General features: G+C 54.3%; 3 protein-coding genes across 17 annotated transcripts in view; 2 read left to right on the forward strand and 1 right to left on the reverse strand.

Annotated features, from left to right (window-relative positions):
• Window positions 1-2,608: 2,608 nt before the first annotated feature.
• Window positions 2,609-23,427, forward strand: ZDHHC1 (zinc finger DHHC-type containing 1). 12 transcript variants are annotated; one of them, XM_038538655.1, is made up of 13 exons: window positions 2,609-2,718; window positions 8,821-8,866; window positions 10,470-10,712; window positions 16,191-16,366; window positions 17,834-17,911; window positions 18,178-18,279; window positions 18,653-18,777; window positions 18,868-19,026; window positions 19,300-19,412; window positions 22,214-22,296; window positions 22,533-22,626; window positions 22,763-22,841; window positions 22,920-23,427. In XM_038538655.1, the coding sequence occupies exons 3-13, from the start codon at window positions 10,470-10,472 to the stop codon at window positions 23,171-23,173; spliced, it is 1,506 nt and encodes a 501-aa protein (XP_038394583.1). In that variant the 5' UTR covers window positions 2,609-2,718; window positions 8,821-8,866; the 3' UTR covers window positions 23,174-23,427. The 12 variants fall into 12 exon arrangements, with proteins under 12 accessions (XP_038394583.1, XP_038394580.1, XP_038394582.1 ...); XM_038538652.1 differs by having other exon boundaries at window positions 22,946-23,427; XM_038538654.1 differs by having other exon boundaries at window positions 18,668-18,777; window positions 22,946-23,427.
• Window positions 23,416-27,864, reverse strand: part of LRRC36 (leucine rich repeat containing 36) — a 54,716-nt gene continuing 50,267 nt past the window's right edge. The window contains exon 15 of the mRNA XM_038538646.1: window positions 23,416-24,429. Coding sequence (XP_038394574.1) covers window positions 24,413-24,429 — 17 coding nt within the window. The 3' untranslated portion in view covers window positions 23,416-24,412. The remainder of the gene's footprint in view (window positions 24,430-27,864) is intronic.
• On the forward strand, window positions 24,196-27,849 carry TPPP3 (tubulin polymerization promoting protein family member 3). Of its 4 annotated transcripts, none has more exons than XM_038538668.1 (5): window positions 24,196-24,392; window positions 24,638-24,706; window positions 26,738-26,931; window positions 27,047-27,200; window positions 27,319-27,849. In XM_038538668.1, the coding sequence occupies exons 3-5, from the start codon at window positions 26,744-26,746 to the stop codon at window positions 27,505-27,507; spliced, it is 531 nt and encodes a 176-aa protein (XP_038394596.1). In that variant the 5' UTR covers window positions 24,196-24,392; window positions 24,638-24,706; window positions 26,738-26,743; the 3' UTR covers window positions 27,508-27,849. The 4 variants fall into 4 exon arrangements, with proteins under 4 accessions (XP_038394596.1, XP_038394595.1, XP_038394593.1 ...); XM_038538667.1 differs by lacking the exon at window positions 24,638-24,706 and adding an exon at window positions 26,545-26,644; XM_038538665.1 differs by lacking the exon at window positions 24,638-24,706 and having other exon boundaries at window positions 24,201-24,392.

The following is a 27,864-nucleotide window of genomic DNA, read 5'->3' on the forward strand; positions in this document are numbered from 1 at the left end:
AAATCTGAGCTGCCACTTGGATTTTTGTTTCAATTGAGACCAGCTCTAATTCATTTATATACGTGTGTGTGTTTAACTGTATTTGAAACCCACTATATTAGTTTTCTATTGCTGCAATAACCTATTGCCACAACACACATTTAAAAATAACATATATATATATATATATATATATATTTTTACTTCAGCATTCTGGAGGTCAGAAGTTTGAAATGGGTCTCACTGGGCTAAAGTCAAGGGTCAGCAGGCTGGTTCCTTCTAGTGGCTCTCGGGAAGAATCTGTTTCCTTGCCTTTCCCAGCTTCTGGAGGCCACCTGCATTCTTCGGCTCCAGCTTCTTCCTCTACCTTCAAAGCCTAAATAGCGCGCAGTGTCGTCATATCTCTTTGACCTCTGCCTTCATCATCACATCACAGGCTCCCAATCTGACCCTCAGGCTTCCCTCTTAGAAGGGCCCTGTGACTACAGTGAGCCCACCTGGATAATCCAAGATAATCTCCATTTCAAGATCCTTAATTTAATCACAGTCCCTTTTGCCTCTTAAAATGACATAATCCTAGGTTTCAGAGATTAGGATGTGGACATCTTTGGGAAGCCATGACTCAGACTACAACCCACTTTAACAAATAAAGAGAAAGAGTCAGTAGAGTGTACGACTCTTCATCTCGGGGTTGTAAATTCAAGCCCCCTATTGGGTGTAGAGATTAAAAATAAATTCATTACAAAAAAATTAATAAAGGGAAAGAATGGTAAACCTGGAATCTGGGAGAATGGGCTAGGAGTAGGCAGACGTATGTTAGACGGGGCTGGGGCAGAATCAGCAAGGAAGATGCTGGTGGTCTAGACTGGAGTAGAGTGGGAAGAGGGAACACTGTACATGTTTCAGAGGGAGGATTGCCTGGTCTTGGGCACTATCAGGTTAGATGGGCAAGGACCAGGAGGAAACTGGGTAGATACTGACACCTTTTGGGGTACCAGGGTCTGAGGGGAGGAACAGGTTTGTGACAAAGACAGGGAGGGCCTTTAGGGATGTGCTGCATCTAGATACCTAAGAGACAGTCAGGAGAGGTGCTTGGGAGGCAGGTAGACCCAGGGCCAAGATGGCCGTGACTCTCAGATTCCCTCCCCTCCCTGTGGGCAAATATAGGATCATCCTCTACATTGATTTCTGGGTCACCATCTCTGTTGGGCCCTAAAGTTCTCTAATTCCAGATAAGAGTCATCTTGACACCCTAACAAGAGAAGTCATCTTGTATTTCTGAGGCCGGAGTAGCAGTGATATTTATTCCACAGAATTTGAGTTTATTGGTCTTGGAAGTAAGAATTTATATGGTAGAGAGATTAAATCACTTGCACAAGGACTCACAACTGGCTTTTGACAGAGCAGAAGTTGTTATGTTGCTTTTATTGTATGCGTGTCACTCAAACATTTTAGGCATAAAGATGCTTTCTGTCCAGCCCTTTCTGAGCAGGGAACCAGCCAGCTGCTCACCGTTTTAGGGCCTTGGAGGTATGGATAGACAAAGTTTCTTCCTGTTTTTTGAGAAGGCCTGAGCTCATGGGAGAGTCCATTTCCAGTGACTCTTGGCTTTCAGGGAAGCCAGGCCCAGCAGGGAGGTATCCCTAAGGCAGGGAAAGGGAAGAGAGTCTCTGGGCCCCAGGACCCAAGAAGCAGGCACCTGTCACTGGCAATCTACTTTTTTAAAAGATTGATTTATTTTTTTTAGAGAGAGAGAGAATCTCAAGCAGACTCTGTGCTCAGCACAGATCCCAACGTGGGCTTGGATCCCAGGGCCCTGAGATCATGACCTGAGCTCAAATCAAGAGTTGGCCACTTAACCAACTGAGCCACCCAGGCACCTCTGTCCCTGGCAATCCCCTCAGAGCCCAAATCTGAAAGTCCTGTTGGGACAATGACTGTGGCCTCAGTGTCAGAGAGGCACTGTGACTAGAGGGTGTTTCTCAGACATCCTGAGTCCTTGGAATAACCTGGTTAGGAGGAGCCCAGTGGAGACCAAGAGTGAATTTCCTACCAGGCTGGAGGATGGGGGCTCCCAGTAGGATTTATACTCGATTTAAAGGAAATGTAAAAAGAAGACATTCTGTGCTATATCTTTTGCTCTTCTACTTCACGCTTTATATTGTGGGGAACCTGCATATGCATTTGGGTATTTGTCTGTGTCTTTCTCTTAGCCTGGCAACTCCCTGAGGGGCAGGCCTCTCGAGAGCATCCCCCACGGAACGGCCCGTGCAGGCTGCCTGGGGGGGCTCCCCGACGGTGGTGGTCTCAGGGGAGAAACTGAAGGCGGCGCGTTTGGGACAAGTCCGCAATTCGAAAGGGCGGGGGAAAGCGGGTTTCCCAGGACAAAAGTTGGAAGCGAACGGGAAACCGGCGGGCCGGGGCCTCGGGGGGCGACGGCGAGCCCCGCCCCCGCCTCGGCGCCGGCGCGAAGGGACGCGGCGCGGTTTGGCCGCTGTGGGGCGCCGTAGCCCGCGCCGTTGCCGGGGCAACGGGCCCAGCGCCCGGAGAGTTCGGCGCGCCTCGGCCTGGCGGGCGGTACCGACGGCCCGCTCCCGCGCGACCCCGGGGACTCGGCGGCCCGGCCTGCGCCGCGCGGCCCGGCATGGGGCCCCGCTCCGCGCTGCGCCGCCGCCTGGCCCCGGGCGCCGTCTCCGCCGCGAGGGTCTGAGCGCTGCCGCCCTGGAGGGGCACGGCCAGGTGAGTGACCTTGGCAGGGCCGGTGTAGCTCGGCCCCGCGACGCGCAGGTGAGGAGCCCCGCCGCGGTGCTCCCCTGCAAGCCTGGCCCGAGCCACGGGCTCGTGGCCGCGCGGCCCGGCCGTGCTCTGCGCTCACCTCGGCCCGGGGCCCGCGGCCTGGCCTCCAGGGACCGGGCCGAGCGCGGGGCTTCTCGCCTCCGTCAGGTTCACGTAGCTGCGCCGAGCGCCCACTGTGTGTCCGACGCGGGGCCGCGGAGGCCTCCGAGAAGCGGCGCGAGCTCCAGAGCTCACGGGTTATTAAGAGGGGGAGGGGGGGCAGGCGCCAGCGAGAAGACCAAAGTGATTTTAGGTGCAGATAAGCGCTCCGGTGATGTAATGGAGGGGGCGGGGGTGGCGGTCAGGCAGGGTCTGCTGTAAAACGTGACTTTGAAGCTACGACCTGAAGGTTGGAAAGGAGCCAGCTCTGTAAGTAGGGGAAGGGTGTCTCTGGAAGAGGGAAAAGTAAATGCGGCAGAGTCCGGAGGCAGCGAAGTACTGTTAAGGAACAGAAAGGGGGAGGGGAGCATCCAAGGGCATAATGGAGGTTTCAACTTTATCCCAGCAGGAGGAGGAAACGGTTGAAAAGTTTTGATGAGTTTGAGGTCTTGAAAAGCTCACCTTCCTCCGGCCTCTGTGGACAGCGTCTTTATGATAAGAGGCCAGCAAGTCAGGCGGGGGCCGGTCCTCGTTCTGCCCGCCTAGCTGTGTCTCCTAGAAGAAATTAGCCTCTCTGAACCTCAGTGTCTTCATCCGTGAAAGGGGGGTGTTGTCCTGCATGTCGTTCATGGGAGAGAAAGTGAGAGACCGGTGCATGGAGGCCACTGACTGAGGAGGTCTACCAGAGCAGTTTGAAGTGCTAGGACCTACCTCAGAGGGTAGTTGAGGGTTTATGTGTTAGAGCAGTCAAAGCAGTGCCTGGCACAGAAGAAGTCCCCTCTAAATGCTAGTGATGGCCATTAGCACAGAATCGCTGTAGAGGAGCAATGATGCAGGCTTGGAATAGGGGGATGGTGGCAGAGATGGTAAGAAGTGGCTTAATTTCTCTTATTGAAGGAGAATTAGAGATAGATGAGGGGTGGTCTCTGCTTTTGTGGAACTGGTGGTTCATTGTGGGAGATGGTTTCGTAAACAGATAATCACCATGAGCTGCAGTGAAAGCATCATTGGTGTTTAGCCAGTTTTTGATTTCCTTTTGTTTTTCTTTGTTTTGTCACACAACGTTGTTCTTAACGACTGTTTCTTGGTGGGTGTTCCTCAGGGCTTGCTCCTGCAATCATGTGAATTGATTTCCTGGTTAAAATCAACAACCCTTGGCTCCACTCATTGGCCTTGTTGTCCATCCACTTTGCTTCCTCCTTCTTGTCCCCTTTCCCTGGCTATATTTGAATCCCGTACAGTTTGCACTGGCTGCTTCAGGAGAAGAATAGCACAGGAAATGTTTTGGGACCCTGTCAACTCAGGAGTGATTGAGGTTCCAGGCTTTTCTTGCTCTAGCATCAGACTTCTGCATGTTGCTCACGTGAGGAGCCCTGCCGCATCTGAGACCAATGGTTAGAGAGGACTGTGAGAACAGCTTGAAGTTTCAGTTTATTTTCTGGGCATTGTTTTGATGTGCATCTCTTAGTAAGACAAGAGCCACTTCCCAGAATTCTAAGGCCAGAGACTTTTCTGGCACCCTTGGGGAATGTTAATAAAGTATTTGTCCCAAAACTTTTTATAAATGACTTTTTGCATCGTAAAGCAGTGTGCACCATGCAGCATTTTTCTCCAGCACCCCTTTAGGTTTAAATTGGGCATCTGTTAAATCTTAGTGAAAATTATTTTAAAAGCAGATCCAAGGAAAAAAGCCTGAAAAGTTGTTTAGAAATATCCACAGAAAATCATTCATGTAGCAACCGTAAACCCTCTAGTCTTAGCAAAAAGAGAAGTGCTTTGAGCAAACCATCCTATGGTGTGTACCTTCCCTCTGAGTTCTGGCGTCACAGGAAGCTGAGCTGGACTTTGGCTGAGGACTGGAGCAAGTTCCTGCCCACCAACTCCTCTGTTTTGCCACCTGGGTCCAGTTCCAGCTTTGACAAGACCCCTAAAGCTTGTAGGGACCTCTGTGGTTCTTCCTTACAGCTCTGCAGATGAATGATTCAGAATTGCTTTTGAGAGTGAGAAAGCATTGAACTAAACTAATAAACTAAGCGCTCTTTTTGCATGGTCATTAGGTGGGATTTCCTTGTTTGTCGGGCGTGGTACAGGGCTCTGGAGCCCATAAGCACGTTTGGTCCACTTGGCAGCCCAGTGGGGCAGGAGGGTGTGAAGTGACAATTATTTATTTGACATTTTCTTCCCCAAAGCATTACATGCATATAGTAAAAAAATAAAATAAATCTTTTTTCAAGCGGTACACAGTCAAAGCGAATCTCTCTTACTCTAGCCACTAATTCTCCTTCCCAGAGGACACCCTTGTGTTTGCCTTCTTGCATTTCTTTCCAGAGATAATCTGTGCAAATAGAAACTGAAATGTCTCTCCATCCCCCTTTATTTTTCCCCTGGTAGCACCCTCTACAACCATCCGACATCTTGCTTTTCCACTTCACTGTATATCAAAGGTCATTTCATCCCTCATTGTTTTGATGTTGTATAGCATTTCAATTGTGTGGATGTGCCATAGTTGGTTTACATTTTTTGGTCCTTTATTATTACAAACAAGGCTGCAGTGCATCTTGGTATACTTTGTGACCATGTATAAGATATATACCTAGAAATGGAATGACTGGGCCCAAGGGTATATGCGTTCTAAAGTTTGGTAGACATTGCCAAACTGCCTTCCAGCTAACTTTTTTTTTTTTTTTTTTTTTTTAAGTGAGCTCTATGCCCAACATGGGGCTTGAACTCACAAACCCTAGATCGAGAGTTACATACTCTATTGACTGAGCTGGCCAGTTAACTTTTTTGAAAGCTGAGTAAAGGAGGCACTCAAAGAGGTGGCTCTGAAATTTGCCTCCAGGTTGCCCAATCTGTGAGTGGCAAGGCAGGAACCAGAACCAGGCTCTGTCTCCAGGCCTAGCTCCAACCCGCCTCTCTCTGGCGGAGGTCCCCAGGCCCTCAATACGCCTCAACAGCCCTGTCTCTCCTCTTCTGACCCTATCACTCTACCGCCCCCCCCCCCGCCCCCCAGTTCAGTGGCCTCCCCCTGCAAACCCTCTTTAGTAATTTTTTTTTTTAGATTTTATTTATTCATGGAGCGGGGTGCAGGTGGAGAGGCAGAGACATAGACAGAGGGGAAGCAGGCTTCCTGCCAGGAACCCGATGTGGGACTGGATCCTGGATCCCAGGATTATGCCCTGAGCCGAAGGCGGACGTTCAACCACTGAGCAACCCAGGCGTCCCAGTAATTAAGTTGACTATTTTCTGAAATCCTCACTTTGCAGGAATGCAGGGATGGCCACAGCCTCTCCAGGGCGCCTACTTTTCACCTCAGTTTGACAATGCCATTCATGAATCTCAGAACAACATTCCTAAATATATATATATATATTTTGGTGAGAGCAGAGGTGAGCAAGAGGGAAGTAGATCAGTCATATAACTACTCTACAGTTCATAATGAGAATTTGAAATGTTAAGAGTTTCCTCATTTAAATTGGGCATATAAATTAAGGTGGCCCAACTTCTGGAAATGCTATTTTAGACTTTAGCAAGTGAGTGTTAACAGGAAGAGACTATTGTCATTCTGGCAGTGACCATCACCTTACTGGGACAAGGAAGGGGCCTGTACCGCCCCTCCCGCCCACCTGAGGAGCTAGGTGGGTCCTTGGCTTACAAAGGTGGTGGCGACCTTCAGCTGTAACACTCCATGGGGCCTCCTCGACCTTGTCTTTTCTCCATCTCCACCAGTTTAACTCTGGTTTGTTCTGTGACAGCAGAAGGTACACGAAGAATCTTTTACCATGGCTCATATACCTCTCAGCTCAGCAGAGATGCAGCTGGGGGCATGGGAGTGGTCTGGGGGCCTTGTGGGCTTGACCTCCCTCTTCTGACCAGTTCCTCCCAAAGCCCAAGGCCGCTGGGTGGCTGCCCTCTCCCTGGCCCACCCTGTTGTGGTGTCACCTTTCCCCTCTTGCTCCTGCCCCCTTCCCCACTAGAAAGCTTTCTAAAACACCCACGACCTTTATGTCTTTCCCCTGCTTTAAACTTCCTGTGACTCCTGGTGGCTCTTCAGAAGTACCCAGGCTTCCTTGCCTGGCCTCTAGGCCCCATGGGATCTGACCCTGCAGTTGTCAGGGCTCAACTCCCTCTCTGGAACCCCCCTGCCCCACCACCCATGCACCCTGTGTTCTGTCACACTGAATGGCTGTCCTTGCAGGACCCATTAACTCACTGCTCTTGTGTCTGTCTCGACCCCCAGAAAGCAGGAGCCTGATCATGTCTGGGATATTTAGGGATATTTAGGGATATCATGTTAGGGATATTTAGCACCCTCGGGCCTGGGCCCCCAAAGCGCTGATTGGGCCAATGTGTGAGTGCACAGGCTGGCCAAGTTGTCTGGGAGCAGAGCCATGCATCTTTCTCCTAGAGAAGTGCTGAGAGGGGAGGGACAGCCAGAGAAGTTCCTGGATCTGGTGACAGTGCTTAGTCCCATCCCGGCTTGAGGCCCCATCTTGGATTCTCTCCTACCTCTCGGTCCTTTTAATCAAAGTTTTTTGGGCCAAAAGAATTTGTAGCCAACAACCCCACAAGGGAAAATGTCATCAGTTAAGAGCTGGCTGGCCCAGGTTTTTGGGGCAGGTGGCATGCCAGGTTGAGTGTCTGGAGTGCTGCCACTGCCGCAAGCGATTTAGGCCCAATAACACCATCCCATTGCCCATAGTCTCATATGAGCGGCACCTCCCTGGGCCAGGGGTCCCCTGGTTTGGAGTCAGATCTGCCCCCAAGGCCTCGGATGGTGATTCCTCCTGCTTTAGGTAATCAGGGAGACAGCAGCCTATGGCCACTGCCAACCCACCCTGGGCAGCAGGGACATGTCAGCCATGTGTCTGTTTCTTTAGAAACTTCCTCAACATGTAGGGCTGCACAGGTGTGAAGATGGCAAAAGGAAAGCTAGAACTTAGGGATCCCAATTCATGAGTTCTCTTTAAAGTAGTTACCCTGGCGATGGTGTCACTGGAGAATTGATGTGCCAGCCAGGAAGATTTGGCCCGGAGCAGAATCATGCAGCTCAGCTGTTCACAGGCCTTCACCTGACAACCTTTGACTGTTTCCAAAAATCAAAGACAGATTTACTACTGCTGGGGACATTGAAAATGAAGTGGGATCATTTTTTTTTTTTAATTCACCTTTGTCCCTTTGATCAAAGGTGAGAGGTTAGAATAACCATCCAGTGGTCCAGCGCTTGTGGCAACATGATCCTTGGGACCACTGGTTTAAAAAAGCAGCTTCAACCAACCCCATCACTTTGAAAATTGACCTCATAAGAGTATCAGATGCACCAGCGTCCTTTTGGAGTGATGAGGACAAGCCAGAGGGCTATTTTAAGGGTAATTGCAGTATCTATCATTTAGGGAGCATTTCTGTCAGGGCCTTACTTACAGGGTCACTGATCTATGCACAGCCCTGGGTAGCCACCCCAGCCCCACTTTTCAGATGAAGAAACTTAAGCTACTCAGCTAGTGCAGAGTGCAGAGCCAGGACTTGAACCTAAATCTGTTTCTTCCAAAGCTGGGGCTCTTTCTTTCGCTGTTTCTTATTGAAGACAAAGCAAATGACCAAGGGATTCCAGTTGAGCTCTTGAGAGAAAACTAAGGTCACTCCATTTAGGTTTGAGATGAAGGTACTTGGAGGTGAATATGCTAGACTTGACTTTTAGGAGGCTCTGAGCCTCAGGTGGGATGAAGCGCAGTGGCTAAGTGTGAATGTCCGGCAGTCAGGGTAATAGCCGGTGGCCGGGGCGCTGGGACAGGAGGTGTGTCTGCGTGGTGGCTGTGCAGATTGAAGGCAGGGCAGAATGGGCCAGATGGCTTTGGGTGGACCAAGATTCCACACCATTTACTGTACCCACATTTCCCTTTATTTCAGATGTTTTCAAGTCTGCAAACATTACTGAGCACCTACTAGGTACAAGGTATGTTGAGGGTGCTTGGGGGAGGAGATGTGGGGTACAGGGGTGAATGAATCACTGTATAGTTGCTCCCCTTAGGAGAAACTTGCATAATGGGGGAGGCATGAGGATGACACAGTGTTCCAAGTAGCACAGTGACCTGCCCAGTAAAGACTAAGCATGAGGGCCCCCTGACTCTGCTAGGGGCATCAGGTAAAGCTTCTTGGATACTTAGTGTGGGCTCTGAAGATCAAGTTACATGTTGGGGGGATCCCTGGGTGGCTCAGCGGTTTTGTGCCTGCCTTTGGCCCAGGGCACGATCCTGGAGTCCCGGGATCGAGTCCTGCATCGGGCTCCCGGCGTGGAGCCTGCTTCTCCCTCTGCCTGTCTCTGCCTCTCTCTCTCTCTATGTCTATCATAAATAAAAATAAATCTTTAAAAAAAAAAGTTACATGTTGGGCTGAGAAGTGAGGAAGATGTTCTTGGCAGATGTGCTGAGGGGGGTCTGCTGTACTTTCTGGCAAAGTAGGACACCCTGGCCCATGGGCTCCTGAAAGGAGAGTCCAGGTGCCAGGGTTTTGTCCCCTGCTCCTGGCCTTCCCACCAAGAGTTCTGAGTTGGCCTGTCTCCCCAGTTGTGGCACTGCCTGCCCAGGCTCTAGTCCCCCCTGAGGCCCAGAAGATACTAGGCGTGGCGCTCTTCCTCCTGTAATGACAGCACACCCTGCCTTGCTTGTAATTTTGGCCACCAGACCAGGTCTTAGAGTGAAGGATTGTGGGGTGGGGACTGGAGGAGTACTGCCACCTGGTGGTCTGGCTCTGGAGGAGGCCTGGCCTTCCCTGAGCTCTCAAGTGAGTCAGAGGGCATCTGCCTACCTTCCTGTTCTCAGAGCACCAGGCCCAAATTTACCTAGAGAAACATGGTCGTTTCTGCTGCCGGAGGAAAGCGAGGAGGGATCCTCCCTTCTCTGTTGCATGCTGGTTCCTCCCCAGCCAAGAAGTGTCAGGCAGCCCTTCTGAGGCATGGGGGAGATGGTTTAGGGTCCCCCACTGGCCCCTGTCCTAAAGAGATTGTCCTGGCCCAGGGGCAGAGGCCAGACCCCCTCTGAGTGCCCCTCCTCCCCGTTTCCCCTAGCAAAGAGTATGGGGCCCTCTCTGACACTTGCATTTGGGCTTCAGGAAAGAGGTGACTAACAGAATCAGCATGTGTTCTCCTTGCTCCTGTCAGGGCCTTACTTACAGGGTAAGTAAGGCCCAGCCTGATATTGTTACCAGATGAGAACATGTCTTATTGGGTTTAACTTTGATGGCTGTGGGGACAGAACACTTTGAGTAACAGGCAGCCACACTGTGTCCTGAATAAACCCTGGACCCCCCTACCTTGTCCTGGCAAGCAAGGACTGGGGCTAGAGCTTGCCCTGGGGCTTAGGGAGAAGCGCTCCACTAGCACCCTCCCCTATGGACTATCTTCATCATGCTAGGGCGCTGGTTCCCCTGCAGAATAGCCAGGAGATGGCTTCACATCCCAGCCTGCGCCCCCCTGCTGAAACCTGGCTGTAGGCATGAGGTTTTAGGCTCCAGCCTGGGCTTCCTCAGGCTAATGCTCTGTACTTTTTCTTCCTCTGGAGATGAACATCTGCAACAAGCCCTCCAACAAGACAGCACCTGAGAAGAGTGTGTGGACGGCGCCCGCGCAGGCCAGCAGGCCTTCCCCGGAGCTGCAGGGCCAGCGGTCCCGCCGGAATGGGTGGAGCTGGCCCCCTCACCCACTTCAGATTGTGGCTTGGCTGCTGTACCTCTTCTTTGCCGTGATTGGCTTTGGGGTCCTTGTTCCCCTCCTGCCTCATCACTGGGTGCCTGCTGGCTATGCTGTATCCTTGGGAAAGTGTGGGACTAGTACATGGAAGGATTGGGGCAGTGGACGGGGACGTGGCAGGAGCCTGAAGCCGTGCTCCAGAGCCTCAGAGAGTGTGGGTGGGCCCTTTCTCTGCCCGGGAGGACCAGCTGCCTGCCTGCCTGGCTTCCAACCCCTATCTGACCCCCCTCTGCCTGATGGGCCTAACGTACCTTGAAGCATTTAAAGCCCACCCAGCCAGGAACCTCATCAACTGAGGTACTGTAAGAGTGATCACAGAAGAGAGCCTTAAAGCTAATTATGTCCAGAGCTCAACAAGGGATAAATCAGAGTAATTATTCCATTTACAAAAGAAATTTTCACTTTTCTAAGAGAGTCACGGTAGGATTCTTTTACATAGTAAGTTTCCCAGTATATTTAAAGTGTGGTTTTATTTACAGTCAGATAATTATGTTGTACCCAGGACTGTTTAGGAACTCATTGGTTTTGTAAATCAGACCCTTAGGGTAAGGTTGAGTTGACAAGAGGAGGGACAAAGATGTCCTGGAGGCTCCTGGGAACAGTGACAAACACAAACTTGCTTTAGCCTAGTGGTGTGACTGCCTCAGCCTTGGCCACGACCTCCAGGGGCAGAGGACATGGTGACAAGGCTGAGAGATTGGGGTGCAGCAGGTGGCCATGTGCCCCTGTCCACAGGGTGCCCAGGAGAGTGTGCCCCAGTAGGTGGGCTTCATGAAAATGATTTATTGGGCTTCTTGGGGGGAGGAGTGAGCTAAAGGAGGTTAGCAGGGATGGACTTGAAAGCTTTGGGCATAGCATCAGCAGCAGAGCTTGCAGCTCAGCCGTCTCGGGGCCATACGGGACTGAGCAGCTTCCGCTAGCTCTCTGGTTCTCGGCCTCCTCTGTCTGACAGGAAGAGCCCTGCCTGCTTCCCAGAGGACAAGTAGCATGCAAGGGTGTGTGTGTGAGCTCCAGAACGTGGGAGCTAGAGGTGTGAGCATGCTGTCTCAGAAACCGCAGAGCCCTCGGCTGATGAATGACAAGGACAGGTGCGTGGAGGTTGTTCTCAGATACCAGTGATGGCACTGGGGGGCTTCCTGGTTCACTAGGGCCCAGGGCTAGTCATCAGCTCTGTCAATGGAAAACTGGACTGTCTCTGAGGTGACTAACAGGCCTTAGTCAGTGCTCTTAAGTACAATGCTTCATGAAACATTCCTCCCATGATCTGGAATGGGCACACCCTTCCCTCAGGATTACCTGCGTTTCTGCCACCAGCGTACCTAGGAAGCCAGATTAATAACCACATGGCTGGAATGAGTACGCTTAGTACAAATAATAGGTAAACCAGAGTAACTAGCATTTATTGAGCACATATATGTACTGGGTACTGTACCATCCCCTGTACGTGGACTATGGCATTCGAGCCTCATAATAATCTGTAAGGAAGGTGCTCACCCCACTTTACTAATGAGGAAATTGGGGCTTAGATTAAGTGAGTTCCTGGGGTCACAAAGCTGATACCCACTGAGGCCAGAAGGGCTGCTCAGGCAAGATGACTCTGAGACAGTGAGACAGTTTAGGGCTTTTGTCTTCTCCACGTTCATTGCTTTGGGCAGTGTGGAGGCTCACAGAGCCACACAGATTGGCACTCCCATTTCTAGGCCTGGATGCTTCTCCTTCCTTCCGTCAAAGCCACTTTCCTTCTGCAGGCTTCCTCAGGGCCCTTGAGGCACGAGGTAGGCTAATGGTGTATACCACATACCCACCTTGGGCCTGGAACCAGCCTGGGCCCTAGTGTTGCTAAGGGGAGTAAGACTGGGCCCTGGTCCTGGGTGTTTAGCCTCCAGCTGGAGGAAAGCCTTGTAGATTGGAGGTCGTCACATGGTAGGTGTGAGGGTGGGAGCCTTATAACAGAGTATGGGTGTAGGAGCAAGGCCGTCTGGACCAACATCACCACAGGCCCAGATGCACACCTGCTGTGTGCCCATCCTCTGTGGCCGCCTCTCTGGTGCCCTTGGCTCTGCCCCTTCATCACATGTATCCCATCAGTCAGCAGGTACTGTCCATGTTACCTCCTAAATAGCCATCAGACTTGCCCCCATTTCTCCTCGCTGTCATCTGCCCCTCTGACCGAGATGACTTTCGTTTCCAGACAGGTCTTCCCACACACACTCTCACTTGGGCCAGTCCATCTGTGTCCATCTGTCTATCTGTGTCCCTGCAGCCAGAAGGCCCTTGCACAATCCGAATCTGATCAAGTTGCTCCCCAGCTTAATGTCCCGTAATGGCTTTTTCCCGCCTCAAGGAACGACATTCAGGATCTTCAGGGCTCTCCATGTTCTGGGTTCTGCCCATCTTCCCTGCCTCTTCTGTTCTTCCTTCTGATGTTCTGTTGTGACACCAGGAGTCCAGAACTGGTGGCCCACAGGCTTGTTGGGCCTACAGATTTTCTTTTCTTTTTTCTTTAAGGTAGGCTCTATTGCCTGTGTGTGGCTTGAATTCATGACCCCAAGATCAAGAGTTGCATGCCTTACCAACTGAGCCAGCCAGGCACCCCTCAGATTTTCTTTTTCTTTCCTTTTCTTTAGGTGAGATTTTCTTTTTCAATTGGAGAACGATTAACACACAAAATGGGCAAACATAAGTGTTCCCTTGGAAAGTGTGTTTTATTTTTTACTTAAAAAAATATTTATTCATGAGAATACAGAGAGAGAGAGAGAGAGAGAGAGGCAGAGACAGGCAGAAGGAGAAACAGGCTCTACGCAGGGAGCCCGACATGGGACTCGATCCCGGGACCCCAGGATCACGCCCTGGGCTGAAGGCAGTGCTAAACCGCTGAGCCACCAGGCTGCCCTACATTTATTTTATTTTATTTTATTTTATTTTATTTTATTTTATTTTATTTTATTTTATTTTATTTTATTTTTTTATTTTATTTATTTTATTTTATTTATTTTATATTTTATTTATTTTATTTTATTTTTTTATTATTTTTATTTTATTTTATTTTATTTTATTTTATTTTATTTTATTTTATTTTATTTTATTTTATTCTATTTATTCATTCATTCATGATAGAGAGAGAGGCAGAGACACAGGAGGAGGGAGAAGCAGGCTCTACACAGGGAGCCCGATGTGGGACTCGATCCCGCATCCCTGATCACACCCTGGGCCGAAGGCAGGCACTCAACTGCTGAGCCACCCAGGTGTCCCTATTTTTTACTTTTTAAAAGACTTTATTTGAGAGAGAGAGTTATGGGACAGGGAGAGGGACAGTCGGACTCCCTGCTGATCGCAGAGTTTGATCCCAGGACTCTGAGATCATGACCTAAGCTGAAGGCAGATGCTTAACCGACTGAGCCACCCAGGTGCCCCTGGCATGTGTTTTATTTTATTTTATTTTTCTGGCATGTGTTTTAATTTTTTTTTTATTTCTTGTCAACATTTAAAAAATGAGATCCCACATAAAAATCCAGATTTCTGGCTCCTTTTGAAAAGCCAGAATTTGGTGACATGTGCCCCTGTTCCTTCATGGCGGCAATAAGCTGAGCTGGAACCACACATCAGCCACCCCTCTGGCTGTGACTCTATTTGCTCCCAGTACCCAGCCAAGCGCCTCTTGTCTGTGGTACCTACCAGGTGACTATTATCTGTTCCTCTCAAAGTCTCAGCTGAGATGATACTTCTCACGGCAGCTTTCTGGATACCATCAGACTAGATGAGGTTACCCAGTTACTAACTCACTTAGTTCCAGGGCGCCTGGGTGGCTCAGTTGGTTAAGCATCGCCTTCGGCTCAGATCATGATCCTGGGGTCCTGGGATGGAGCCACGCATTGGGCTTCCCACTCAGCAGGGAGTCTGCTTCTCCCTCTCCCTCTGCCCCTCCCCTAGCCTATTCTCCCTCTCAAGTAAATAAATAAAATCTCAAAAGCAAACTCAGTTAATCCCATGAACTTCCTTCACCATAATCAACCCATTATTTGATTAATATGCATATCTCCCACCGGACTGGAGGTTCCTTAGGGCTGGTGACCAAGTCTGTCTTTTTCCTGCCATCACTTCAGGGCCTGATGTAGAAAAGATCTCAGTGAACAGTTGAATGAATGAACCAGGGGGTGGGGGGCAGGAAGAAGAGTTGGAGCAGGCAGGAAGCTAAGTGTTTGCCCATATTCAGTGTGCATCTGGAGAGAGGCTGGAATGGTGAGGAATAGTGGTTGGAGATACCAGGCAGGTTTGACAGGATTGGAACAAAAGGGGCCTTGGCACTGAACTGAATAGTAAACTTTAGTTTGAGAGCTACTGAGAGCCACTTTAGAAAATTGAAGCAGGCAACTCTTTAGGTTTAAGCTATTCAAAGCTCACTTTGGGACCAAGTGAATGGCAGGCTCAAGAGCACACGGACACAAGGAACAGTGAGGAGACTACGGAATAACCCAGGAAAGAAGTGAAGGCCTGACCTGTACCAGGGCCATAAGGACAGAGGTTGTGATGGACTGTAGGCCTCGAGTTCCTCTGTGGTACGCACCTTAGGCACAGCCTTACTCATGCAGACATGTGAAAATGTGGCTGCTGGGAGGAGGAAAAAGAAGGAAAAAGGAGGTTGGGTAGCTGATGGATGGAACATGACTGATGGAGGGATGATGTCTGCCTGGTTAGTGGAAGGAAGGAAGGGAGGGAGGGAGGGAGGGTGGGTGGGAAGGGAAGGAAGGAAGGATGGATGGCGGGCAGGTGGATGGCTGCCTGTGTAGAATCTATTGGTGAATTTTTACAAATTTAGACTTGGCAGCAAGTTGTCCACAGACTCGTCCCCAGCACTTGGTCTACTCATTGAGCAGACAGGCCCTAGAAAATCTGTTTCAGCTCCAAGAGTTAGCCATGCTGCCCCTGGCCAGGCCCTGAGTATTCCAGTCACCTGAGAACCCTTAGCCCTAGGGCTCCAAGTAGCTGGACTCCAGTCAAGGAGGTAGTGAGTGTATGAGCCCCTGTCCACAGTGGTTCTCCATTCTCCATCTGGCCCAGCTGCTGAGAAAGTATGGCTGCTTCCCTCTCAGAGCTGACTTCCTGTGAAGGCAAGAGAAACAAACTTGGAACTTCTACTTTGGGTCCCTCAGCCTTAGAGGATAATCTCCTTCAGTCTCACTTCACCATTTAGAATCTGAAACTACATCAGATTCTGAGGTCAGCAGCCAGCACCTGTGCCAGCTGGTCTGGAGCAGCGAGGCCCAGAACCCTGCGGTTGGGCCCCGAGCGGTGGTAGGCAGTGGCCTGTGAGCCCGCTGCCAGACGGCTCCTCCCTCCATCTGGGGCATGGGTATGCTGAGGAGGTCTGACCAGGAAGCTCTCGTGGGGCTGGAGACAGGAGGTGGCACAGGCAGAGAGTCTCTGCATGGGGGAGTCCCATGGAGGGAGCCAGCTGTTGTCTGGCTCCAGAGGGGTGGGGAGGGGGGCTTCCAGCCGGCAGAGTGCAGAGTGAGTCTTTAACCTGCTGGGCCAGTGCATGGGCGCCATCTTTGCCGGCCACCTCGTGGTTCACCTGACTGCTGTCTCCATCGATCCAGCAGATGCCAACGTGCGGGACAAGAGCTATGCAGGGCCCCTGCCCATCTTCAACCGCAGCCAACATGCACATGTCATTGAAGACCTGCACTGCAACTTGTGCGACGTAGATGTGTGAGTGTGGGCTGAGGGTGTGTGGGTGTGGGGAGTACCCCAGGAAACTGCCAGCGGGCACTCAAGGTGGAGAGGGGCAGGCCCAGGGCTTTAGAGTTGTCCTGATGCCTCAGAACCCTCATGCTTTACACAGTCAAGAATCTTGATGGGAGTAACAGAGAATTGGGTGAAGGAGAAGGAGATTGGAGACAGAAGATGAGGACTGGCATTTCTAACCATTAAAGTAGGAAACAGAGGATCCCTGGGTGGTTCAGCGGTTTAGCACCTGCCTTCTGCCCAGGGTGTGATCCTGGGGTCCCGGGATCGAGTCCCACGTCGGGCTCCCTGCATGGAGCCTGCTTCTCCCTCTGCCTGTGTCTCTGCCTCTCTCTCTGTGTCTCTCATGAATAAATAAGTAAAGCCTTTAAAAAAAAATAATAAAGTAGGAAACATTTGGCACCACCATGGGCTTTTGTAATGACTGCCAGTAACCCCGTCACCCCCACGCGTCACCCCCACGCCCCACCCCCGTCTCTCACAGGCATTCCCAGGTAGGGGCAGGGAGGGGAATTAATGCTTGAGTATTTATTATGTGCTAAGTGAACAAGCCTTATGAACAAGCCTGCAGGGTGGGCAGCATCTTTGTCACCTCCCAGAAGAGGAAGAGCCAGACGCTGCAGAAAGCTCAGAGGCCTGCCTGAGCTCCCATTGCTGTCGGGGTTTAGGGCCAGATTCACAGCCCAGCCTGTCTGGCCCCCGAGCCCATACTGTTATCCTCAGTTCCCATGAGGAATCTGAGGCCCGCAGAGGCCAAGTGACTTCCTCCAGATTACCCTGCTAGTGAGAAGGGCAGTCAGACTGTGCAGAGCCCATACCTCCTGGGTTGTTCTGGATTGTTCTGGATTGTCTCCCAGGGCCCCTTCCGACCTTCCTGGAATTTCCAGCCGCAGGCAGGGCATCAGGGATGGGGGTATGGTCCAAGGCTAGTTCCACATTTCTAATCTTGAGATCTAGCAGCCTGTTGAAGTGGGGGTGTCCACAGGATGGAGAAAGAGCCAATGGCGTTAAGGCACCAAGGAGTTTGGTGTCAGATGATCCTTTGCTTCACTGGGCACTGGTCAGCGCGTTGCTCTTTAGTGGATGTGTGGCAGTGGCTGCCTGCTCCGTTCTGTCCTGTGGAGGGGGTGCAGCTCACTCTTCCACACCTCTTTGGGCTTGCATTCCTAATGGGGCCTCCATCATCTGGCCCCCTGCAGTGAACTGCTCAGCCAGATGTCACCTTGCTCCTCTTCCTTTGGCTCCCTTTGGGCTAGCCCAGACAGACTGAGGTTTTCTGGAAGAATGCCAGTAAAATTCCCACAGACTGGTAAGGAAACAGGGACTCAAAAAAATGGAGAGGTCAGAAAAAGCAATGCAGGCCCTGGACCCAGTAGCCTCGTTCTCTTCTGCTCCCTGGTACCACACCTGCGTGTCTCCTGGCTCGCGCAGGGTCCTTGCCTGGAGAGGAAGCCCTGTTTGCATTTCCTACCGCCGGGAGGCCGGAGTGCAATCCCAAAGTGGGGAAGTGTAAGCCGCCCCGCCCCTCCCGCCTCTGGGTCGCGGCGCTTCAGGCGCGAGGCCTCCTGTGGGTGCTCTGCTTCGCGGTGCCGCCAGAGGGCGTTCGCGCTCCCCGTCGCAACACGGCCCGCGGGCCTGAAGGGCCGGCCGTACCGGCACCGGCTGGAGGCGGGTCGGGCCCTGGCCCCTCCATCGCCCGCTCGGCTGCCCGCGGCCCGCGGCGAAGTGCGGCGAGAGCAGCCAACCGCGTGCGGCCCTTCCACCCCTTCCCGCAGGAGCGCGCGCTCCAAGCACTGCAGCGCCTGCAACAAGTGCGTGTGCGGGTTTGACCACCACTGCAAGTGGCTCAACAACTGCGTGGGCGAGAGGAACTACCGGTGAGAGCGGGACACGGGCTGCACCTTTGCCTGCGTTTGCACGGGTCTGAGTGTGAGCCAGGGACCCTGAGCCCGCATAGGGGGCGGGGCTGGGGTTCGGGCGCTTGGGGGACCTGTTGCCATGCGTTCGCGCGTGTGTGCTGGTCTGAGCGTGATGCTCCTGATGGCTGCTGCCCAGGTAGGTTTGGGGCCTCCCTCCTGCTGGGGCAGCCACTCAAGTTAATCTTTACCTTAAGCCATTGGGTGAGGCTCAAACCAAGCATGAGGAGCTGGGGCTGTGGGGTCAGAGACCTGGGTCCCCATCCCTCCCTTGGGCCCCTCTGAGTTCTGGGCCCTTACCCAGCTGGAGCACCTGGGTGCCGGCTGGGCCCAGGCTCTTTCTACACAGTGTGGCATCTGCCTTGCTGGGTGTCCTGCTTCTCGTGCTGGTGGCCACTTATGTCTTCGTGGAGTTCTTTGTCAACCCCATGCGGCTGCGCACCAATCATCACTTTGAAGGTTAGTTCCAGCTCCAGGCTCACGCCTGCCCGCCGACCCTGGGCCTGTTCTGGTCACAGTCCCAGATGAGGAGTCTGCTTTGCCTTGCAGTCCTGAAGAATCACACAGATGTGTGGTTCGTGTTCCTGCCCGCTGCCCCCGTGGAGACCCAGGCTCCTGCCATCCTGGCCCTGGCTGCCCTGCTTATCCTTCTGGGCCTGCTTTCCACAGCACTGCTGGGCCACCTGTTCTGCTTCCACATTTATCTCAGTAAGTCCCCCCCCCTCCCCCGACACACTCACATACACCTACACCTGCCTTGCAGGGGACAGGGTCCCTAGGCCTCAGGGAGGTGCCAGTTGTACTGTAGAACTCTGAAGCCGTGCTCCTTCTCAGTACCGTCTTTGATGGTGGTCTGGTCTCGCTTCATGGATTAGTGTATTTGGGGACAGTGGTTTCAGCCTGGGGCTGGGCACCCTCCCTTACTTTCTGAACTCTAGGATCCCCTTTCCACTGCATTGAGCCCTCTCCTCACCCCCTCAGTGTGGCACAAGCTCACCACCTATGAGTACATCGTGCAGCATCGCCTGCCACAGGAGGCAAAGGGGGCCCACAGGGAGCTCGAGTCATGTCCTCCCAAGATGCGGCCCATTCAGGTATAGAAGTGGCCCAGAGGGCTAAGGGGGTGGGAGATGGGGCCTGGATGTGGGAGTGGTGGTGGGCTGTGTAGCAGGCATCAGTGATGAGACAGGGCAAAGGGAAGCAGGCTGGGAACTGCAGCTGGAGTAGAGGATGCCCAAGGCTATAGGAACAAGGCCAAGCCTATACTAAGCACAAATTGGCTTGCTCAAGTGTGGGCACAGCCAGAGGGAGCCCTGTGTTTCCCTGACCCCATGTACATGCCTTTCCAGGCTCCAAGCATGTGCTGGAGGGCATGGAATGTGGGAGCCTGAGAGTGGGCAGGTTGGGGCTGCAGAAGAGAAGGATGGATCAGCAAATGGGTCATGAGGATGTAGCCATCTGTTGTCTCCATTTGTGACCCTGAACCCTTATACCTATTATCATATCCTGTATATCATAATCCTTAGAAGAGCCTATGAGGCAGGTAATGTAACTGTGCCCATGGTGCAGATGAGCCTATTGAGGTCAAGAAGGGTTAAACAAACTGGATCTCGGAAGAGTTAAGGTCTTTACACTCTGAAGCAGGAACCCTCCAGGCCTGACCAGCCTATCCTCATTCCCACGCCCCGTGGCTGCCTGAGGTCAGCAGCTGGGGGTGGGGGTGGTCCAGTTCTTGGAGCCCCCAGGGACTGGGAAGGCAGGGGGCCCAGGCAGGCCTTGCTGGGAAGGCTGAGATCTGGATCCCACGTCCTCATGGCAACTGGACACAAACACAGGCTGGTGGGCGGGTTGAGAGAAGGCTTGGGACCCCGCTTCTCCTGTTCTCCCCGCTAGGGGTGGGCCTGGCTGCCAGGCCTGGGAGGCCTGGGTGAGTGGTGACTTGTGATGGCAGCACCCCCGCCCCCGCCGCCATGCTACCATGTACACAAATTGGAGCCTGGCTCTGAACCCATGTAAGTGGTGTGGCAGCCATCCTGGAAGTGGGCATCTCCATCCTCGCTTCACGGAGGTGTGGGCAGGAAACTTTCCCGGGCTTCATGGTCCGTGCCGTTGAGGCAGGGCTGGCCCTTCGATGCTTAGGCTAGAGGGCTCTAGGCCTCTGTCCTGTAGGCACTGCCTGCCTGCGCTTCTGAGTCAGCTGCGGAAGCAGCTAGGCCATTTCATGTCACCTGTATGTGACCTGAGGGAAGCCTCCCCAGGGGGAGGAGGGATGTGCTTGCCTCAGTGCACGAGGAGAGTGCTGCGGCCCAGAGGTGCCCTTTACTGTTCAGGAATGTGCACATTTTGAAGGTCTCTGTGAGTGGATCCTAGGGACAGCTGTGATGAGAGGAAGGGGGTTTGAGCGGGGACCCCCCGGGATACCTTCAAACTTCTCCAGCTGGCGGGGGCCTGGCCGCTGTCTCATCGTGGTCCCTCAGGCTTCCTCTACTGCTGCTCCTCTCCCCCTCCACCCACCCTCCTTCGGGTACCAGGGTAGGCTTCGCCTCCTCCTGCTGGGCCCTGGAGGGGTGCTGAGTCCACATTGGGGAAGAGGAAAGATGTAGGGGGCAGGTTACCTTGAGGTCCCAGCTCTCATGACTGGCCTCTGACCGCTTCTTTTCCAAATTTCCTCTGCTGAGGCCGTCACCCTCACACCACTTCCCAAAGGGCTAGCCTGGGCTTTGGTTGGGCATGAGGCTTACCCTGAGCTTCAATTTCTGCATCTGTGCAGCCGGCCTGGGGCTGGCTGGGCTCTGTCCCCCAGATTTGCCAGGGCCCTGAAGGCAGCCTCCCCACCCCCACCCTGAGCAGGAATGCGGGAGGGGCCCCATTCTGGAGCCGTTGCCCCCAAACATAGGCTTGTTTTAGAGACGGCTTGCTGTTACAGTGTCATCTCTGCATTAGTCAGGACGCCTGGGTCTCCATGGAAACGACTGCTGAGCAGGCGACAGCTGTCCTGTGCCCTCCCCCACCCGGTGGGGGCGGGGTATCATTGTCCTGGCTCTGCCCTGTACCCTCCATACCCGGGTTGGCTTTTTACTAGCTTTTGTCTCATCTGCAGTCCTCATAGGCGTCCTGTGTGCTGGATGGCAGCCCAGGCCACTTCTGTGACCTCCTGGACTCAGGTTCCTTCACTTTCAGGGGTTGGGTGTGCCACTCCCAGTGTCGCTGTGGGGATCAGTGACTAGAGGAGACACAGAACTTGCCCATAAACCTGACCCCAGATGGGGCTGTGGTGCTGTTTTTTTCCCCCCCGCTTCTTACTACCTCCTCTTTTGAGGTGGGGAGACCTCCCATCATCCCACCAGCCCTCATCACTCCCCTCCCTGGTAGCCGAGATTGTGGCTGGTACCCTAAGGGCTCAGCTCCCGCCCAGTCATGCACGCAGCCTCAGGTGCACACCCCAGCATATGAAAGGCTTGGCCGGTCTCCCAGCCAGAGAAAAAAATCAGTTCAGAGCCTGGGGCCTTGGGAGCGGAGAGGAGCAGGAAAGGATTGCTCTGAGAGCCTCTTCCCCACCCCCCACCTTGGCCAGAGCAGGCTTGGGGCCTTGGACCTATGAGGCTGGGGGCTTCCTGGAGGAGGAGTTTGACTAGATGAAGTAAGGAAGGTGGTGGGGATGGGGTAAGGTCCAGAAATGGGTATTTTAAGCCTTGGCCTACAGAGGGGTCTTCCCAGCACAGCTGGGAAGCTTAGAGGACAACCATAGACCTTTGCAGCCAGACTTCCCACAGACGCCAGTGAGAAGTAGGTGTTGTGCACAGGATGGAGTATACAGGATGGGGTGGGCTCAGGCCCTAGAAGGCCTTGGATCCACACCTGGCCCCCCAGCCTCCCTGACCCCCACCTTCCCCAGGAGATGGAGTTCTACATGCGGACCTTCAGCCATGTGCGCCCAGAACCCCCTGGCCAGGCCAGGCCTGCCACAGTGAATGCCAAGTGAGTGCAACCTGGGCATGTGCCACCTGAACATCTCTCATTGGCATGGCAGGGACATCCCAGGTGGGAGAAGGGGGTAGGCCAAAGTACAGGTCTGGGTCCAGCTTGGTCTGCCCTTGAACAAATCAGTGCCCCTTTCTATGTGCTAGGAAGGGAGGCATATTCAGGACCTCTAGTGGGGTGGGATTTGAGGAAACAATGGGCATCCAGTGATTACCCTTTCACTCCCCCCTCAGTCTTTCCCAGTTCTTTGCTACCCGAGGCCAAGGGGAACCCCCACCTCCCTCCTCCTCAGAGACACGTGCTCTGCCCCCCCGGATCCGACCCCAGGTAAGGGGGACTGGGCTGGGCTCCTTGCCCAGGAAGAAGGGGATGGGAAAGAAGCCCCTACCCTGCCTTAGTCCTCTGCTTCTTTGGGCGATGTGGAGTCTAGGGAAGGGGTACTCAGGCTCCCCCCTCTCTGCAGAAAAAGAGGAAGCGGCGAGTGTATAAGGTGCCAGCCTCTGGGACCTTGGAACCAGAATCGCCGTTGCCCAGGCTGCCGGGTGAGCGTCCCTTCCAAACCGGATCCTGAGCTCTGAGGGAAAGACAGGTAGGGCCCCGAGAGTGTCACAGCCCCCCAGTTTCACATTTTCCTCCGTCCCCGCAGGGCCCGGGGCTCCGGGCCCCCGCTCCAGCTCGCTGTCGGATTCCGCGGGCTCCAGCCCAGTGCACGCCGCTGGGCCTGCAGGCGCCTACCACTCGGCGTCAGCCGAGTCCATGGACGAGATTCCAGTGGCGCAGACGCGCCTGGGCAGTGCCGCTCTGGCCGCCCCGGTGGGTAGGGGCCGGGAGCCGGGGCTGGCCCTGCAGCTGCGTGCGCCTGCCGTGTTCGTGAGCCCGAGCAGCGGGGAGACCCGGGTGCGGGGAGGCCTGGAGGCGGGCCTGGCTTAGCGCGGTGGAGAGGCAGGAGGGCCAGGGAGGAGCGGCCAGCCCCGTTCTCTATGCAACACCCCCACCGTCGCTGCACCGAGTGCACTTTAGGGGCCCCTACGGTCGGCGGGATGGGTCCCCTTCCTCCGCAACTCAGCAATACCCGCCCCACCGGCCGTGATGCTCCAATAAAGTCTTTTTTATGCTTTTGTGGATTAAGTGCATACTTTCTTAATGGACCGTTGTCAGTTGGGGGGCGGTGCTCGTACTTTGAGTCGCCATCCAGATTACCATATGGACAGGTCCACATGGGCGGAAGGCGCTCAGGTTGTGAAAGGGCTTTGGAGTGCTGCCTGGAGGTGGTGGTTTTTCTTGAAGATAGGCTTTATACCTGAGAGAAAGCAGGCTTTGGGATCTGGAGGCCGCAGCGGGAGCAGAAACCGCGAGGCCAACACGGAGCGGAACGGGACGCGGATGCCAGGGGTCCTGGAGCTTTTTTTCCTGCAGCTGGGATGGCAGTTGGTGCCCCAGGATTTGGGGGCTGGGCTCGTGATTCGCTCATTGTTCCCTCTTGTTGCCAGCGCTCCGAGTTGTGGCCGGGGATGCCACACGTTAATTGGAGAGCTGTGGTCTGGGGAAGGGACCTCGTTCCGCTCCCGCCCCGCCGCCCCTCTCCGCAGCCCGCTCCAGGTCCCAAACAGCCTTAGGTTGCTGCTCTGGGAAGCTTCGTCTCCCCTGTGGAGGTGGGGGCCTGTTTTGAACTTTGGGCGAAGCCCGGGTTGAGGCTGTCTTCCCATTAGGGGGTCATCTGAGGACGTCCAGAGCTGCAGAGGGCCGGTCTCCCCCAGGGTGGAGGCCGCAGAGCTGCCCTGAGAGCTGCGGGAAAAGGCTATAGCGGCAGCTCCGCCCCCACGGAGTGCGGAGGGGGCGGGGCCTAGTGGGTGGGGCCGGCGTGACCTTGGTCATTCTCCCACCGAGACAGCCCCGGGGGTGGGACTCCCCGTCTCTATGGAGACCGAGAAACAGGGGATAATACGGTGGAACCGCCTGGGCTGCAGTCCCGCCCCGGAGCCGGCAGGGAGCAGAGCTGTGGAGCCGCCCGGTCTCCCGCGTTCCTAGGTCCGTTCTTGCGTCCTTCTGTCCATCGAACACGAACTGCAGGAACAGCCACCAAGTAGAAGCAGGTAAGAGACCCGGGCGCCGATCACCCTAATCCGTATCCTGCACAATAAGCAAGGGGGTGGGGTGGGAGCGGCCTGGAAGGGGTTCCAACCCCAAATGGTACCGAGCCAGCTGAGCGGCCCTGCCCTGGGCCCCAGGCGTTCCTCCCCCACCTCCTTGCCCTGATTGATGACTCCAGCTGTCCCAGTGGGAGCCAGCGGGTGGCCCCAGTCTCTGGGCGTGGCTGCTCCCCATCCTTGGCCTGCAGACTCCTGGGACTACAGCCTGCGACCCGCCTCCACCTGATCAGTACCAAGAATCCTTCCCGCAGACAGGAGTGAGCACCGGATCCCGGATCCCACCAGTCACCTGGGACAAGCATCCGTAACCCGCAAGCTCCCCCAGACTTTACCCGTGGGCTGAGTCTCCATATCCCTGGTGGGAGGTCGCAGGGTAGAGAGAGGGAAGGGGAATGCCGAGCCGACTGGGATTATGGGGCCACGGAGCCGCTACATGTAGGGGAACCCAGGCCCAGAAATTGCAACTTAGGGACGGATGGCCAATGGGAGAGGGTTTTTAGTGTTAAGGCCGGTGGTAAATACAAGGGGGTGTAGTTCGGTAGGGGCTGTGGTCACTGGAGGCCTTAGAATAAAAGGCAGAGGTAGAGGTTTGCTGAGGACATGACGGAGGGTGTGGTCAGGTGGCTGCCTTGGAGATGCAGGGTGTGCTCAGGGAGTCTCAACGTGCGGGTTCTGGAAGTGCAGGTCCCTGGACGTGGACACCTGAGGGGCTTCAGGGCAGGGTTGAGCACAAGGCCACAAGGCTGTGGGAATGTGAACAAGGGTGGGTGTGAGGATGTGATCAGAGGCTACAGGTGTAGGGAGGGGAGGGGAGTTGTGAAGCTCTGGTTATAACAGGGGCTCAGTAAGGGCAGTGGGCATGCGGAAGGGGGGGCTCCTAATCCCAAGGCTGGGGTGTGTGGATAGAGGCAGCTGCGGTGGAAAGCTGAAGGTGTGGTCAAGGAGGCCTCAGTGCAGGGCTATAGCTTTGGTCAGAGGACTGCAGAGGGACTGGGGGGTGGGGTGTAGGAGACACACTTCAGTGCAGGGCTGAGGGTATTAAGGTGGGTTTCTGTACAGGGCTGTTAGTATATGTGTGTGTGGGGGTGCTGAGGTAATGGTCCAGGCCCTCAGTCCCAGGGCTGGTTAAGGGTGTGGTCAGGGGAATAAGGCGGAGAATGTGGAGAGCCAGTGCTGAGTGCATTCAGCTGTGGGAGTGTGGACTGGTGTGAGTGCTCAGGGTGTGGCCAGAGGCTTCCATGGGAGACTGAAGGTGTAGATGCTGGGGAAGTGTGTGCCTCAAAGTAGGGTGTAGGTGTGAGGATTACAGGACCAATGCTGTAGTTCCAGTCGCCAGCATGCCTCCAGGGGCTCATAACTCCACAACCCCTACCCATGCTAGTCCCCAAATCACACTGGCTCCCCTGAAACTCTACAGACTGGGAGGTTACAGCTCCAGTGGATGGCAAGGGGCCAGGAGGCCACGGCTGTGCCCCAGGCACTGGGAGTGCTGGTGTGCCGCACCCGTGAGCCCAGTTCCTAGCCCAGCCCAGCCCAGCAGCACTGGGAGCTTCTCCCTGAGCCACCCTAACACCCTCCTGCCCTTAGCAACATTCTCCAAGCGGCACTACCCTCCCTTAGCAACTGTCTCCAGGCTTCACAAACTGTGGCCAGGCCAGCCCCAAACTCCTGCTCCCCTCATGTTTTTGTTTAACAGCAAATAATAACAAGGTCCTGGCTGGGCCAGCTGTACCCCTGCTTAAGGCATGCACCCCTGCTCATGCTTTGGCTCCTTTCTCAGCCTGGGCTGGGTCTTGCTAGGTCCTCACCACCCCAGTAGAGACCCTGTCCTCACCAAATACCTGCCCAACCAACAGCCTGGCCTGGCCTGACCTAGCCTAGAACTCCCAGGGAGGGGGGCCAGCTCTGCCACCCTCACTTCCACCAAGCAGGCCTTGTGCCAGGGCCAGACAAAGCCATGGTCCCAGCTGCTGCCCTCAGAGTCTTTCTGGACAGTGCCACTCTGTTCCTAGCCTGGTGTGGGCATTATGATTTCATCTTCTGAACTCCACTGTAAGCCAGGGCTGGCATTAAGTGATACCACCTTTCCTCTCAGGGCTCTGGGACCCAGGGACACAATGAGTGCTGGCCCCTCTCCCCAGGCAGCTCCATCTCCAACAGGGTTTATGGCCTAAGTGCCCGTAACTCAGACTTTGGTAGGTTTTGAGGTAGAGGAAGTGATGTTCTGTGCCTTGGGGAGGGAAGGGGCAGACTGGCTGGGAAGTGACTGAGGTGGGTCCCTCTTACAGGGTGGTATGGCAACGAGCACAGATGTGGCTGGGCTGGAAGAAAGCTTCCGCAAATTTGCCATCCATGGTGACCCCAAGGCCAGTGGGCAAGAGATGAATGGCAAGAACTGGGCCAAGCTATGCAAAGACTGCAAGGTGGCTGACGGAAAGGCCGTGACAGGGACGGATGTCGACATCGTCTTCTCCAAAGTCAAGTGAGCCCCAAGCAGTCCTTGCTTCTGATGTTCCCAGAAGGCGGGGAACTGGGGGGCTGGAACCAGGGAAGACATGGAGAAGGGGGAAAACTCATGGTGTTCACATACCTGGCAGGGGAAAATCGGCTCGAGTGATCAACTATGAGGAGTTCAAGAAGGCCCTAGAAGAGCTGGCAATGAAGCGATTCAAAGGGAAGAGTAAGGAGGAAGCCTTCGATGCTGTCTGCCAGCTGGTGGCAGGCAAGGAACCAGCGAATGTGGGCGTCACTGTAAGTACCCTGGCTGGTCTTAGGTGGCCACTGAGGGGGATACAGAGAATCACTGCTGGGGGTGGAGGGCTGGGCTCCCTAACCAGGTGTCTCTGGGGGAACAACTCTATCCTAACAGAAAGCAAAGACAGGAGGTGCTGTGGAACGGCTGACCGACACCAGCAAGTACACTGGCTCCCACAAGGAGCGCTTTGATGAGAGTGGCAAGGGCAAGGGCATCGCTGGACGTCAGGACATCCTGGATGACAGCGGCTATGTGAGTGCCTACAAGAATGCAGGCACCTATGATGCCAAAGTGAAGAAGTGAGGCCAGGAAGGCCCCCCAGTGTGGCTACACCCAGCAGAGGCTCAGGCCTGGGCCTAAAGGGCATGTGGAGCAAGAGAACCCTGTCCCCTCCCTGCTGGACCTGCCACCCAGAGCTTCCTGCCCAGCCCCACGGGGCTAGCCCACCAGGCCTCTGACCCAGACTGCTCTGCGTCCCCTTTCCCTTCCTCTTTTCCTCCCTGACTTCTGGATGTCTGAGGAGAGTCTGTGCCTATAGCCTCACTGCCCCAACCTAGCCCTGGGCATGGCTAACCCCTGCGTGCTTGCCTCATATTTAGGCAAGTGCCTAATTCTTACCCTGACCTCAATAAAGACACATTTTGTATCAATATCGCCTGG

Source organism: Canis lupus, chromosome 5 (assembly GCF_011100685.1).
Source record: "Canis lupus familiaris isolate Mischka breed German Shepherd chromosome 5, alternate assembly UU_Cfam_GSD_1.0, whole genome shotgun sequence".
Lineage (NCBI taxonomy): Eukaryota > Metazoa > Chordata > Mammalia > Carnivora > Canidae > Canis > Canis lupus.